Source organism: Artemia sp. Qi Xiang Cuo, chromosome 3 (assembly GCF_049724085.1).
Source record: "Artemia sp. Qi Xiang Cuo chromosome 3, ASM4972408v1, whole genome shotgun sequence".
Lineage (NCBI taxonomy): Eukaryota > Metazoa > Arthropoda > Branchiopoda > Anostraca > Artemiidae > Artemia > Artemia sp. Qi Xiang Cuo.
The window spans coordinates 74147743-74163307 of NC_142796.1; the positions used below are offsets into that span (position 1 = coordinate 74147743).

The window sequence follows — 15565 nt, forward strand, 5'->3', positions numbered from 1 at the left end:
AAAGGGCTAGTGCCCTTTTTAATAGTCGAAAGTGTTTGGAGGGCAACTAACCCCTCTCTCACGCCCACCTTTTTCCCAAACACATGGAATCAAAATTTTAAGATAGCTATTTTGTTCAACGTAGTTGAAAGTTCTGGAAATTAGGTATTTGAGGATGACAACCCCCCCCCCTGCAGCCCTCAGGGCGAGAGTTGTAAGTCATGCCCTGGGGCATGTAATGTTTATATAGACCACGTTGCCATAGAAACTTCAAAAAGGGCTCATTCGATTGGAAATTGAAATGGCTAGTGCCTTTTTTAATAGTCGAAAGGGATTGGAAGGCAACTAACACCCCTTCCACACCCACCATTTCCCCAAACACATCGAATCAAAATTTTTAGATAGACATTTTGTTCCGCGCAGTTTGAAGTTCAGGAAATTATACCTAGGAGCAGGGCACTCCCCCCACAGTCTTAAGGGCAAGAGATATAAGTTATGCCCTGGGGGCATATAAGTTTGTTATTGAAATCTTTGTCGTAGAAACTTGAAAAAGGGCTCATTCGATTGGAAATTCAATGGTCTAGTGCCCTTTTTAATAGACGAAAGTGATTGAGGGCAACTAACCCCTCTCTAACGCCCACCTTTTCCCCATACACATCTAATCAAAATTATTAGATAGTAATTTTGTTCAGCGTAGTTGATTTCCAGATAGAAATTATGTTTTTGAGCAGGACACTCCACACAGCCCTCAGGGCAAGGGTTGTAAGTTATGCCCTGGGGGCATATAAGGTTTTTATAGAAAGCGTTGTCGTAGAAACTTTAAAAAAGCCTCATTCGATTGGAAATTGAAATGGCTAGTACTTTTTTTAATAGTTGAAAGTGATATGAAGGCAACTAACACCCCTTTCACGCCCACCGTCTCCCCAAAAACATCCAATCACAATTTTGAGATAGCCATTTTGTTCCACGCAGTTACGTTCTGGAAGTTAGGTCTTTGAGGATGACTCCCCCACCTCAGGGCAAGGGTTATAAGCTTCCTTGGATATAGAACATGTCGTCGCCGCCACAGTCAACTAAATGACTAGTGCTCTTTTCATAGTCGAAGCGTATGAAGGCACTAACCATTTCGCCCAAACTCATCCAATCAAAATTTTGAGGTAGCCTTTTTGTTCCGCGCAGTTTAAAGTTCAGGAAAGTATACCTTGGAGCAGGGCACTCCCCCCACAGTCTTCAGGGCAAGGGTTATAAGTTATTCCCTGGGGGCATATAAGTTTTTATTGAAATCTTTGTCGTAGAAACTTGAAAAAGGGCTCATTCGATTGGAAATTGAAGGGGCTTGTGCCCTTGTAATAGTCGAAAGTGATTGAAGGGGAAATAACCACCCTCTCACGACCACCATTTCCCCAAACACATCCAATCAAAATTTTGAGATATCCATTTTGTTCAATGTAGTCGAAAGTTCTGGAAATTAGGTCTTTTAGGATGATAACCCCATCACAGCCCTCAGTGCAAGGGTTGTAAGTTATGCCCTGGGGGCATTTAAGCTTTATATAGAAAGTTGTTGTAGAAATATCAAAATGGGCTCATTTGATTGGAAATCGAAATTGCCCTTTTTAATAGTCAAAAGTGAGCGGAGGAGAGTAATTAACCCCTCTCTCACGCCCACCATTTCCCCAAACACATCCAATCAAAGTTTAGAGATAGTCATTTTGTTCAACGTAGTTGAAAATTCTGAAAATTATGTATTTAAGGATGACAAACCCCCCAGAGTCCCCAGGGCAAAGGTTGTAAGTTATGCCCTGGTGGGGCATATAAGGTTTTTATAGATATAGTTATCGTAAAAACTTCAAAAGGGGCTCATTCAATTGGAAATTGAGAGGGCTAGATCCCTTTTTAATAGTTGAAAGTGATTATAGGGTAACTAAACCCCCTCTCACTCCTACCATTCCCCCAAACACATCCAATCAAAATTTTCAGATAGCCATTTTTTTCAACGTTGCCGAAAGTTCTGGAAATTAGGTCTTTGAGGGTGACAACGCCCCCCCCCCGCAGCCCTCAGGGCGTTTGTTTTAAGTTATGCCCTGGGGGCAAATAAGGTTTTTATTGAAAGTGTTGTCTTAGAAACTACAAAAGGGCTCATTTGATTGGAAATTCAAAGGGCTAGTGCCTTTTTTAATAGTTGAAAGTGATTGGAGAGCGACTAACGCCCCTCTCACGCCCACCATTTTAGCAGACCCATCCAATCAAAATTTTGAGATAGCTGTTTTGTTTAATGTAGTTGAAAGTTCTGGAAATTAGGTCTTAGAGGATGACAACCACCCTCACAGCCCTTAGGGTAAGGGCTGTAATTTAAGGGCGGGGGCATATAAGGTGTTTATGAAAAGCTTTGTCGGAGAAAATCAAGAAGGGCTCATTTAATTGGAAATCGAAAGGCTTAGTGCTCTTTTTAATAGTCGAAAGTGATTGGAAGGCTTGACATTTTTATAGTAAAGATCAATGTTAGTATAATGTATTATTTTTGTTGTTGTTGCTGCTGTTTAGACCAGGGCACTTTGCATCGAAGGAGTGGTCGTAGGAACTTCGAAAAGGGGTCATTCAATTGAAAATAGAAAGGACTGATGCGCTTTTTAATAGTCGAAAGTGATTGGTGGGAAACTAATCCACTTCCCACACCCACCATCCCATTTGTCTTTATGTTTAAAAACAATGTCTTTGAGATTAAATCAAAATGCACTGTGATAATGCTAATTCCCAATAAGGCATCTCAGCACTATCCCAAGAAAGACTGAGGGTATTATGATCAAACTTTTGAGGCTACTTCTGCTCTTAAAATTTAACAAAATCAAAATAGTGTAAGTGTATCCAAGCTATCAAAGAAAGTAAACAGATTTTTTTGCAAATGGTATCAAGTTTTCCATTTCAGGTCAACTAGAGGAGGTATGAAACTAAATTAAACCCTACTATATGTGCCCAGATTTTTAAAAGGGTGTATGTTGTTAAAAATTGCTGAAAAATTTTATCCAGCATACAAATAGCAGGCCAAACTATAAATTTAAAAAAAAACGAAAAGATTTAAAGTATTATTTTCTTTTTTCCTGAAAAGACTATGTCAATATAAAACGAACAGAAATTAATTAAAAAGCTTATTCCACAAAAAAAGTTTTTCAAAGAAAAGTAAAAAACTCCATTAAACAAAAAATGAGCAACAATAAAATCAAATAATCTACCAAGTGTGAAACTACCACAAATCAGCATCGATAAATAAAAGAAACCCAAAACAAACAGAAATTACAATAAATAACCGAGTCAAATTCAAAACGAGCAGAAATTAACATAATTTGGGCTCAAAACCCCTATGCCTTCCCAAGACCAGAACATAATTTGCACTTTACTGAAGAAAATACAAATGATTGTGCATTGTCAGTTTAATATACATATGCTGATATTTAGTAGTCAAAATGTTAATATTATTTGACTTGTTAAAGTTATAAAAGTAAAAACATTTATATTTTTTTCAGATAAGTGCAAATTACGTTCTGGCCTCGTGAAAGCATAGGGGTTTTGAGCCCAACTTATGTTAATTTCTGCTCGTTATGAGTTTGACTCGGTTATTTATTATAATTTCTGTTCGTTTTGGGTTTCATTTATTTATCGATGCTGTTTTTTTGTAGTTTCACGCTTGGTAGATTATTTTATTTTATTTTTGCTCATTTTTTGTTTAATGGAGTTCTTTACTTTTCTTTGAAAAATTTATTTTGTCGGAAAAGTTTTTTTTTAATTAATACCTATAAAAACATATAATTAAGATGTCATACAAATTTTGTCCCAGCTGAATTTCCAACAAGTCTAGAGTTCTGTTCTTTGTTGCAGACGGAGGTTTATCACGATATAACATCTACGTGCCTAGGCTTTAATTTCCAACACAAAAGTCACAAACAACAGCCTTACATAAACGCATAGATCCTGCCTTACCTTGGTGTCAAGACTTGACCTCACATTAGCAATAAATCCACCATGAGCCACAACTATTTTTTCTAAATAAAAAAAAATATATGGCGGAATATCTAAATGTGCTTCAATATCAATAGCAAAGTTTCTGTCAAACCTCTGAAAAAGAATCATATGCACTGTTTAAACCGTGACACTTTAAATGGAAAAAATGGTGGTTTTCGTTGATTCGGACTGGAATCCATGGATAAATCATAGCCGAAACCATACTTCAAAGGTTCATTAGAAAAATTTATCAATTGAGTAATGTCCACATCCAAGCCTTTACGCAAAACACGATTCATTTTATCATGGAACTTAGTTTAGTTATTCTCAGTGTGATTTTTTTCCAAGTTCAATTAAGAAGCTTTGGTACCACACCTTCTCTTTTTGAACCGTATTTGTATACATCATAGAATAAGGAGAATAAGGATAAGGAGAATAAGAATAAGGAGAAAAAAAAACTGATATGAGACTAAAATAGCACTTTTTAGTTCAAATGATGACTTTTGTACAATCATCTGATGCTAATTACCGTCTTTCGATGCTGGTTTATTTTATGCCTCATATCTAGACATGGTATTTAAACAATACTTCAAATGTAACCACATGTAGATTTAGGCTATATAATGTAAGAATAATCTGAATTAAGCAATACATATTAAATGAATGCATAAGAAAGAACAAAGGATATAATGAGTCAAATTTCACTAATCGTCAATAAGTTTCAGAATTGCATGGGATTTCTATTAGCATTTCCTTGCCTATGCTGATCATGTGACTGGACTAGACGGCTAGATTTTTAAGTTCGGGTAATAATTCATCAACCGCAAATTTTTCAATCGGTCTATCTCTGTGCTGACGTTGTGACGTTGAATAAGTTGTGTCACTGATTCTGTTTTGCAAAAATCAAATTTTTTCGTATATCTTATTCTGGTTCGGATAAAAAATTTCTACACGTTCTGGACGTTTAGCAGAGAATCGTTCACTATGTAAATATTCTAATTTCCCAAGATCGGTTTCTCACGAAAATTTGTTTTAAACTACAATTTTCGGGCCTATTGCATCCAGAGATACCTATATTAATTTTGTTCAGGTTTTATATCCACTATTATGTATTTACATTTTACTCTGGTACTCAAAAGCCATCCAAAATTGTATCATAAAAATATTTTTGAGTATTTTCGTCGTTACTTGGCTTCACGTTCCACAATAGAATGTTTTTCTGTCTGTTTACTTCCCAGTTTCATCATAGTTAATTTTAGGCTAGATATCTGGAAACTCAAAACTAAGTTCTTATCAACTAGCGAGGAAAAATGACTCTTTAAGTCTTTACTTTCAACTTTAAGATTAGTTTCTTTATGCTTAATTCGCTCTACTTCAATTTTTGACTTCTGATACCCGTTCCCTCAATCTTGTCTATTCTCTGTTCAAGTCCTTTCACGTTTCGTTTAGGTCATTTAACATAAACGTATTTTCCTTATTTGTAAGATAAGTTCTAACTCTTAGCTGAGCATTTTAAGGTAATTCCTTCTTTAGAAATAGACGGTAAGAAGGACTCGTCAACATTCTCTTCTTTTCTTCATCTAGATCTTAACTATGACCGTAGTCTTTGGTAAAATTCGTTAAGTAAGCCTACCGTGTGTGTCTGTAGTTCAATCTTGTAGGGAAAATATGCATTTCATTTAAGTATTGGTTGGTAAACTATTCTGCCGAGGAAAATAGCAAATCCTATAGCTTTATCTAACAAATTAACTGCTATATATCTTAACAAACAGGGCTGAGAGCAATCTAAGTATTTTCACTTCGGATTCGTTCAGGTTTGATTTGGTACAAAAACAAACTTGTTCTTGAATCGGCGTCAGAACGAGATGAATGTGAAAAGTGTAAAACTCCATCAAGTGTAACAGCCAACCACCAGTGTTTTTACAAAAAAATAGGTATTGGTCACCTCGTTTAAAACAGGATAGTGCAAGATTTTCCATATGTATCACTGAAGACGCAAAGGTAGCCTGAGAACCCGACAATAGCCCCGGTTCCTTCATCTGCGAACTTTCTAGCATAAACATAAACATGGGGCATCTGGTTTGAAGTGGAATCCCGCTTAGATGTTACATCTACATTATTGGAATTATAAAGGGGGTTCGTTACCCTTCCAGTGCCCTCTTTTTTCTGTCCTTCTCACTGCCAACTTTTTGAAAAAAGTCAGGCATGTCGCACCTTTTCGACGCGAAGTCTTGCAAAGATTTTCAATTGGTATGATTGGAGAAGAAAAGTTACCCATTATGACAGTCCTCTACCATTCCCATTGCAAGCTTTCCAGCATAAGGGTACGTGTTGCACCTTGTTTGAAGAGGAATGTCGTAAGGGTTTTACATTTGTATTGTTGCAGTCATAAGTTGAGTCCATGGCTCCTCGAACACCCCTCTTACTGCTGACATTTGATCAAAAGGCTGGGTTTTCCACCTTCTCTGAAGCGGAATCGCAGAGGGATTTTTAATCTCTGAACTAATGGCACCCTCAGTGACCTCTACCACCCCCCCTCCTACCCAAATTTTTGCATTGCAAAGGTAGGTCTCTCCAGCTTCGCCTCATCGCCTCCCTATCCCCAACTTTTCAGATGATTCGGAGTAGATTCAACAAGCAAAAGTCACCCTTGATTTCGTCTTAATTTCCTAAAAGAAACAAAGAAAGTCGTGAAGTAACTGTTGTCTTTTGTGCATTTTTAGCTAGAAGTAAAGCATTAAATTGGTTGAAAGAAGGAATATAAAAAACATCTGCACCAGTGATGGGATCGTCAACTTCCTCTCTGTGTCCATCGTTTAAAGTTTCTGAGGCGTGCAAATCATAATTTTGTTGTAATTGGTTATAAAGGCTTGGATAGGACTGAAATATAAAGAATTACAAACTATTATTGAAAAGCATGAGTTCCAATTTGGCTGGGGTTTTATGATTCGAAGTCGGATCATTTTAAGAACATTTTAAGAATTTGCTTAACCAAGATAGAGTTGAAGGAACAGATATAGATAAAAATCAAAAAGTTTGTGATACCTTTTAAGTGAAGGAAGATTTGTCTTGTGACGAGGAATTAGCGACAGTACTAAAAGGATTAAAAAATAATAAGGCTCCAGGTGCTGATAGTATGGTAAATGAGTTACTTAAATATGGTGGCTCTGATGTTAGAAATAAGTTACTGAAGATAATGAATATGATTTTTAAAAAGGGGAAGTACCTAACGATTTTAGGAAAGCTTTATTTAAGCCACTTTATAAGAAAGGTGATAAAAGTGAGCGTGGTAATTATCGAGGCATTAGTCTGGTCTCTGTAGGTAGTAAATTACTTAGTAATATGATACTTTTTAGACTGAGAGATGCCGTAGACAAAGTTTTAAGAGAAGAACAGTGCGGATTTAGAAAAATGTAGAGGATGTGTCGACCAAATTTTAACTCTTATGTGCATAATTGAGAAGTGCCTAAGTTTTCTAACACCTTTAGTCTTCAATTTTATAGATTATGACCAAGCGTTCGATTCTGTTGATAGAAGTACTTTAGTAAAGGTTTTATCCTTGTACCAGACAAATACATTAAAGTGATTAATGCTATGTACAAGAATAACACTGCTGCGGTTAAGGTAGGAAATGAGGTAAGCAGCTCGTTTTGTATTGAATCAGAAATTAAGCAGGATTGTGTTCTATCCCCCTGTTCATGGATTATTTTGATGGACTTTGTCTTAAGGAGCAAAGAAAAGGCAATGGGAAACCACGGAATAAAATGGGGAGAAAAAGTCTCCTGGACTTAGATTATGATGATGATTTAAGCATCCTAGATTAAAGTGTGAGCAAAATGAATGAAGTTTTAAAGGTTTTGTGAGTACGGGGTGCTAGAATAGGTTTGAAAATTAATGTTAAAAAGACCAAGTCACTATGGCTTGGAATAAGTGAAGATGAAAAGGTGACGTTGGGTAATGAAAAGATTGATCAGGTGGACACCTTCACTTACCTTGGTAGCATTATTAGTAAAGATGGTTGGAGCAGTGAAGATGTCAAAAGTAGAATAGCCAAGGCCCAGGGTGTTTTTTCACAGTTAAAAAAGGTTTGGAAAAATAGGAAGATAAGTCTGCAAATCAAGATTAGAATATTAGAAGCTACAGTGATGACAGTGGTCAAATATGGCTCTGAAGCATGGGCGCTCCGAAAAGCGGATGAAGATTTAATAGATGTTTTCCAGAGAAATCTGGGTACACGGCTGACTGACCGCATTTCAAACAATAGGCTATACCAAAAATGTGGTTCAATACTGCTCTTTAGGGCTATAATGAAAGAAAGGTTGAGGTGACTTGGGCACGTTGTGCGGATGAAGTATGACAGATTGTCGAAGATTGTTCTTTTCGGCCAACCGTCTAGGGCAAAACGGAAAGTAGGTCGTCCTCGTCTGGGGTGGGAGGATGTCATAAAGAAAGATTTAAAGGAAATGGGAACTTCCTGGGAGAGGGCGTAAAAAGGGAGGCTTTGAATAGATTGGGATGAAGGAGGACCATGCGTAGCTGTGTTGGCCTCAGGCGGCTTGGTGCTGCGGTGAGTTGTTAGTAGTAGTAGTAGTAGAAGTCGGATCCATACCTTAAAAAATGAATGGACTCGCAGTCGTACCTTTAGCTGCTAAAGAGGTTGAATTTGGATTCAAAAATATAAAATTCCAGGAGTCGGAGCTGTTTTCTTAAATTTATCCATCTACACCCATTTTCATGTTTGTTAGTAATCATTTGTACATTATTAGAATAATTCTGGCGCTTTTATCTTTCTAGAATTTAGACTTCTAGATGAAAGTTCACCTGCATTGCTAATGTGAATTTATATTCTAGATATGGGACGCATCGACTGGTCTGTGTCTTTTCACGCTAGTGGGGCACGATAACTGGGTTCGGTCCCTTCAATTTCATCATGGTGGAAAATACCTTCTTAGCGCTAGTGATGATAAGACCATACGTGTATGGGATTTGAAGTCTAGACGATGTTTGAAAACACTTGAGGCTCATCAACATTTCTGCACGTCTATCGGTATGAAACAAACTGATTCTATTATTTTGAACCTCGGATCAAAGATTTTCTTCTGACTTAGTTGCAGAGATTCGATCAAATTTAACTTTAAATCATTAAACCCTTCTAAGGATTTTAATGGGTTTGCCTACTTTTCTTTCTTTCTTCTGCTATTTTTTATTTTTTTTTGGGAAAATGTTTTAAAGTATTATCCCAGAGGTTTTGACAATTTACAGCATATTTATCCATGTTACAAAACTTGGTGCCTCCCGTTTTTCTTATATATATTATTATTCTTATGAATATGAGACTCCATCGATGATAAGTTGCTGGTCTTGTTAATCAGATGACTTTCAGTTGTATGGGTTGTTATCTCATATGGTTGACTCTATTAGAAAATAAAAAAGGTTATTGTTTGTTTGTAAGCATAAAATTTTTCTCTAACAAGACTAGAGTACTTTAGTCCAGATAAAGAGCAATTCGACCATCTTGGGCATCGTAGCATACAGACGCTAACTTAACGATTTGACCCAGAAGTATTTATTTTCGAAGAAATCCCAAGGAAAATTTTGTATATGATAGAATAGTATTTAGACTAAAATTTTCTTTTTTTTTCTCTTCTGAAAATTTACAATTATGGGGATATGACGTTTTGATACCCGACTGAGGATATGTTGGATGTTGATTTAATAAATGAACTTCAGCAATCTTGGTAACTTGAGTCATATTCGGTTTAATTTTCTTACAATTCTTAGAATATTGAAACAATGAAAATTATGTTTTAGAGAATCAGAAACATAAATTAGACTTTTGCAAGGAAGAGTCTTTAACCAAAAAACGGGAAAATTTGGTGGAAAAAGCACAAAATTTCAGAGCTTACGCGAACTCAGATAAAAATCGTAACTCGTTGTCGAAACCGTATTTGAAAGGTTTCGTATATTAATTCATAGACGCGTGAGACAATTTTTTTTTTGTTTATTTAGATTATGATTTGTAGTCATTATAAATAGCGCATTATAAGAATCTTAGCTTCCTTACATAATCTTACAACCATAATTGATTTTCTATGAAAGCATGCGGAAATAGGAACTCAGCTTTATTAAGCATTTAGTATCAAAGTGGGAGAAACCAAAGAATGCATCTGATACTTTCTGAAGATGGGCTTTTTGGGACCATAAGACCCTCTGTTGATCTTTTCCCACTTGCCAGTCGTATTTGTAGAGACCTTTTTTGTGATAATATTTATATATATTTTAATCTCCCGTTACTTTCATTCAAAAAAGTATGTTTATGCTTCAAACCTCAAAAGGAAACCAGCTTTTAGGTTAGAATATTTTAAAAACATGAGTGAAATTTATCTGAATTAGATTCATTTTCTTCTTATTTACCATCAATAGACCGTCTTCATACAAAAGGCTAATTACTTGAATTCTGTGTTTCTTGAGAATGTCTCACTCTTAAGTACGATCGAATAGATATTGAAGAAGATGGATTAAAAAGGAATAGAATTATTTATAATGCAAAATTAATACAGAAGGTGGACTGTCTAGTAGGGAAAGCTCATTAATGGTCGGTTTTGAAGTAATATGGTATTGGGAAGCCATGTTAACCTTGTTAAAATGCTAAAGGGCACCTTTAGACCTAAGGTATTTGCGATAGTTCAAATTTATAGGGATTGAAAAAGGCTGAGAAGTTGGAACAGTTACAGATAGGGTAATTTATGAATCTTTCATGAGCTAATGAATGGAGAAATATATTAGTGATGAAACGAGACTTGGGATTATTTTTTTGAGAGGGGTTATGTTCGTAAATAGGGTAAGATATTGTGAAAAATTGTCAGTTAATCACGAACAAGGCTGATAACATCAGGGTATTTAGAGATAGCCAGGAATTTGACTGTATTTTTCGGCTAGCAGAATTAAGAGAGATTTTTATAAATGTTTGTATGGTGAAAAGCTATATGAAAAACTAAAAATGTTTCATGGAACCAAGAAATGCATACACTGCAAGGAAAGAAGGACATAGCAGGTCCTTTGAAAATAAATTGTCGAGTGAAGCCGACTCTGAAAAAATCTAATTCTTTTAAGGTTGTTTACAAAAGGGATTTTCTCAAGGTGGGCTTTTGAATTATGGGCGTAAAGTTTGTTCCTTAGTCATAAAATAAAATATATTGGTATTGTTAGGGTCTAAAAATGAGGGTCCATATTTATCTCCAATGGGTGGATGTATAAATATAAGTGTGTTTATTCTCAGTTTAATATCCTCTTTTTTTCATGTAGTTTGTTTATGTAACTAATCTATCATTTCTCTGTTTATAATTATTATTTTTCATTTTTGTCTTCGGTGTGTGGCTTGCTTCTTTTTTTTTCATTAAATGTTGTGCCATATTTGGTTGTTATACCTTTCATCTTTCAAAAACTGTTCCCTTTTCAAGGTTTATGTTAGTTACTGTTTGTGTAATGCCGCCTAACTCTATGGAGCTCGGAAGTCTTGAAAAAAACAATATTTTATTGGTCGTTACACTTAAAAATGAGCTAGTCAAATAAAAATCTGTATCTACAAGTCTGTGTTAGAAACTGGTATATTTTCATTTTTGTGTCATGTTGTGTTTTATATTCCTCGTTTATGTTTTTTTTTTTAATATAAGCTTCGTCAAAACAGGTTCTTCCATCCTTTTCCTACTTCCGTCCTGAAAATTTCTGCACACGCCCAAAATCATAAGATCAACACATTTTTCACTGTCTTATATATCGGCCTGGGCGAATTAATCAAATAAATATGATAAGCATATAGACGTCTTTTTTTCGTAGCTTACTATCTATGCATTTTTTTTTTTTTTCAGATTTCCATCGCTCAGCACCCTACGTGATCTCTGGAAGTGTAGATCAAACCGTGAAAGTTTGGGAGTGCCGTTAAGACCATCTTAGTGATGTAATACCCAACCCTGCTATATATCTTGTAACCATAATTCCCTCCATTGTTCTGGTACTCTGGTTTTAATGAGGGATCTTGCAATTGGCATTGAGGCAGTTCATTACGTTTTTTTTTTTTTTTTATTAATTAATGCACTGCTTAAAAGTGCCCTAAGCACAGATGCGATGCTCTTTCTTTAATGTATATAGTGTAAATGAGTAATGTTACCTATTTTGTTTTACGCTTAACTGCCGATTAATTTATTGCTAAAGCGGTATACTAATGGCCTGGAGTTGGTTACTTTAAGTCAGTCTTATACAACCCCGAAATTTTTAGGGTTTCTCTGAATTTCTTCAAAGAGAATTATGCTCTCTAAAATCTCCTCAAACATTAAATTTCGTAAGTACAGATTCAGGGAGATTTTTGAGAACTCAATTTTTTCTTGGAAATTCTGGGGTAGTGGAAGAGCTACTGTATTTATGTACTATGGTTTGACAAGGTTCTTTTTTTTCCTTTTTATTAATTAGTTAATCTGATTTTGCATCATCATAAGTCACTGGAGGCCTATACCATTTACTAGTCCTTTACTTATGTCCATTTCGAGACTTTATGTGTATGTTTAACCTTTGATAGAAAAATTATCTTTACAAAACTACTACCCTTGTACTAAAGGACTGACTGCAGTAGTTAATGATATTACTTCAATTACTCTTCTTCTTCTGCTTTTTTTTCTCACTTTATAATCTGATTTCGTTTGCCAAAGCCGAAAGGAAACTTTGCTTATATTTATGTTTGACATTGTGTTTGCTCTATTTGCAAATAACCTTCCTTTTCCATATATAGTGCTTTTTTAAAAGAAGATTGTAAAATTAAACATAGAAAGCACAGTACGAACACTTACAAATTTACTCCTTTTGAAGGGTTATTCAAAGACCCTTCTCCTTAAAATGTACCTTTTGGGCTTAAGATATTTCCATTCCCAAGAAAATTCACCTCCGCCCCTTCAAAATGGCAACCGTGTTTTCCTATAAAGATATATCTATATGAAAAGGCTAATTAAGTATAGGAGGTATAATTTATTTATTAAAATGCAACAAAGGATAATATTTCATTGCAGTTTCTTTTGTTCAAATCAGTCTCCTTTCCTTCATTTGCGCATCGTAGCAAAATTTTAAACTTAGTTAGTATACACTTAAATTTTGAGTAAAATCAAAATTTAAGAGCAAATGTAAATAAATAGGGTTTGTCCAATGTTTTAATAGAAAATGTTTTAGTGTTTTAGGGTAATAATAAAATTATTGTAAGCCGTTGTTCGTTATTTCACTGTGCAAGTTTGTTAGATCAAGTGTCCCTTTCTCATGCTCGGAAAAGGAACTTCTTTTTATAGGGTTTTGTTTATGACACTGTTATTTTATTTCGCGAACTTCGTATAAATAGGAAAGAATCAATGTAGGTTAGTATAGCCTTTTATCGGTGAAAGTGCTTATTTACATTTTCTCGATATTCTGATGATTTGGTCCCCGCTTTTTTATTTTTTTTTTTATTTATTTATTTATAAGGTTGAGGGTGTGGCTGAACCTTGAATGATTAAAATTGAAAACCTCCAATACTATTTTAACAGATACCAAAATTTCCAATACTACTATTGAACTTTGTCAGCTGGAAAATCTCAAATACTACTATTGTACTATTAAATTTTAAGGGCATTTTGATGTTAAGAATAATGAACCTTACGCAATACAATCAAAATGTTTGGAAGAAATATTACCAAGATAACAAACTAAAGCGATAATGCAAAAGGTGCCTGTTTTCAAAAACTGTATATTGTACTGATTCTGTTACAGTTTTTCATGTTGCAACACTAGAGCCAGATGAGCTGTAATTTGCTAAAATGGCATCAAAATGGAACCAAAAAAAATTCATTCGCAACAAAACATCAACTCCGCCCCATTATATGCGCATATACATATCATTTCGTAATCAGCCTTCCTTATCCTGGCTTTCATGCATTCTCCAAAAACTGCCTGAAGCATCCACAAGTATGCACCTTACCACCGGAGGGATCCCACGTGCCCAATGTCCAGTTGGCAGTTTACTATTCAAAATCTTTTATGTTTCCTCAACAGTATCGTTTTCTATCCCGAAAATGTCCTCCTTCAAACTCGCTATCTTCTTACAGTTGCAGATAGGGCACTTTAGAACCTCACTACTCCCCCATTTCGTACAAAATCTAACCACTCCCTGACTTTAAGCTCCCCAATTGCCTCCATCTAATAAATAAACGATTTAAATAAGTATAGACTGTATTATGACCTTCCTCGGAGCTGTTAGGTCTTGGGTGGTTTTATATTGGAAACTTGCTTGAGTTAGGCTACATGTCTTATGTTATACTTTTATTTTTCTCATAAACACAAAAATTTAGGACTAATCAGTGTATTTAAAATAAGTAAAAAATGAAGCATACGATGTCAATTTTTTTTCCAAAAAAGGGAAATAGATCAGTTCCTTATCTTTAGACAGATAGGATAATAGATCTTTATTCATTTTACGATTTTGGTTTTTGATTTTATCCCTTCTGGTGATAACCTCACTTTAAAGTAAGAATCGCAAAATACTGGTTTATTTTTATTATTTTTTACGCTCTATTGTTCAGAATATCTTTTGTGGAATCGTAAAATCTAATTCTATCGCAGAATTCAGTTTGGGTAGTGATTTTTACCCAAGTCAAGGGGCGTGCCTCAATTTTTCCTAATTTGAATGATTGAAAATAACTCTTTTTTCTAGCTGGAACTGTTTTCGATTGAAGTTCAAAGGAGGAAAAAAATCATGCTGTGTAGCTGAATAGTTGTTCTTCTTTTGCTATTTAATTCATAAAATTAGGGTTGGTGGTTTTTCAGATTTCGATACTTAAAATGACTTTTCAGTGACTTGAAAATGACTACTGTTCCGATCTTTGCCTTCCCCCCCCCCTTCATACTTCCCATGAAGCAAATATTTCCTCTGTAAATGAACCAGCATCTAAAGATTCACTGTAGTAAGCTTTCTAATGCGTATTTTTAGTGCTGGATACGTCTGTTTATTTTGTGCATGACGATTTTTTAAATTTCTAATTTAAAAGCGTAATGGACAATCTTGAATATTATATATACACATTTATATATATATATATATATATATATATATATATATATATATATATTTATATTTATATATATATATATATATATATATATATATATATATATATATATATATATATATATATATATATATATATATATAATTTAAGACCTCCCAATTGGCTAGCTTAGATACATGTTACTATGTTAAAAAGAAGAAATAATTGTAATTTCGCTTTTTGTGTAATATTTCCCTTTCCATAAAGTTAGCTCACATGACTTGGCGCACAAGCCTTGCTCATTATGCATTCAGTCTAGCCGTGAAAGAAAATAAGTGAAATGTGCTCGGGTGATATTTATGAGCCAGTATAAGTAAATATTTGCTGAAATATTTCGAAAGATGTAAAAATAAAGACACATTTTGTCCCCTGGATCTATCTTAGATTGATTCATTCCTGTAAATTGCAATTTTTAGGAGATATTCAAAATTATAACGTGTGTAGAGCTGTATCATGTTTTGTCAGTGTCGTAACGC

The 15565-nt window shown here is 34.7% G+C and overlaps 1 protein-coding gene across 2 annotated transcripts in view; it reads left to right on the forward strand.

The window, feature by feature from the left end:
* Nucleotides 1-14989, forward strand: part of Lis-1 (LisH and WD40 domain-containing Lis-1) — a 120574-nt gene extending 105585 nt beyond the window's left edge. The window contains exons 9-10 of one of the 2 annotated variants that reach the window (XM_089086560.1): nucleotides 8824-9019; nucleotides 11841-14987. In XM_089086560.1, coding sequence (XP_088942686.1) covers nucleotides 8824-9019; nucleotides 11841-11914 — 270 coding nt within the window. In that variant the 3' untranslated portion in view covers nucleotides 11915-14987. Of the gene's footprint in view, nucleotides 1-8823; nucleotides 9020-11840 lie in introns of both variants that reach the window. The other variant, XM_089086559.1, reaches the window with a different exon arrangement.
* The last annotated feature ends 576 nt before the right edge of the window (nucleotides 14990-15565 follow it).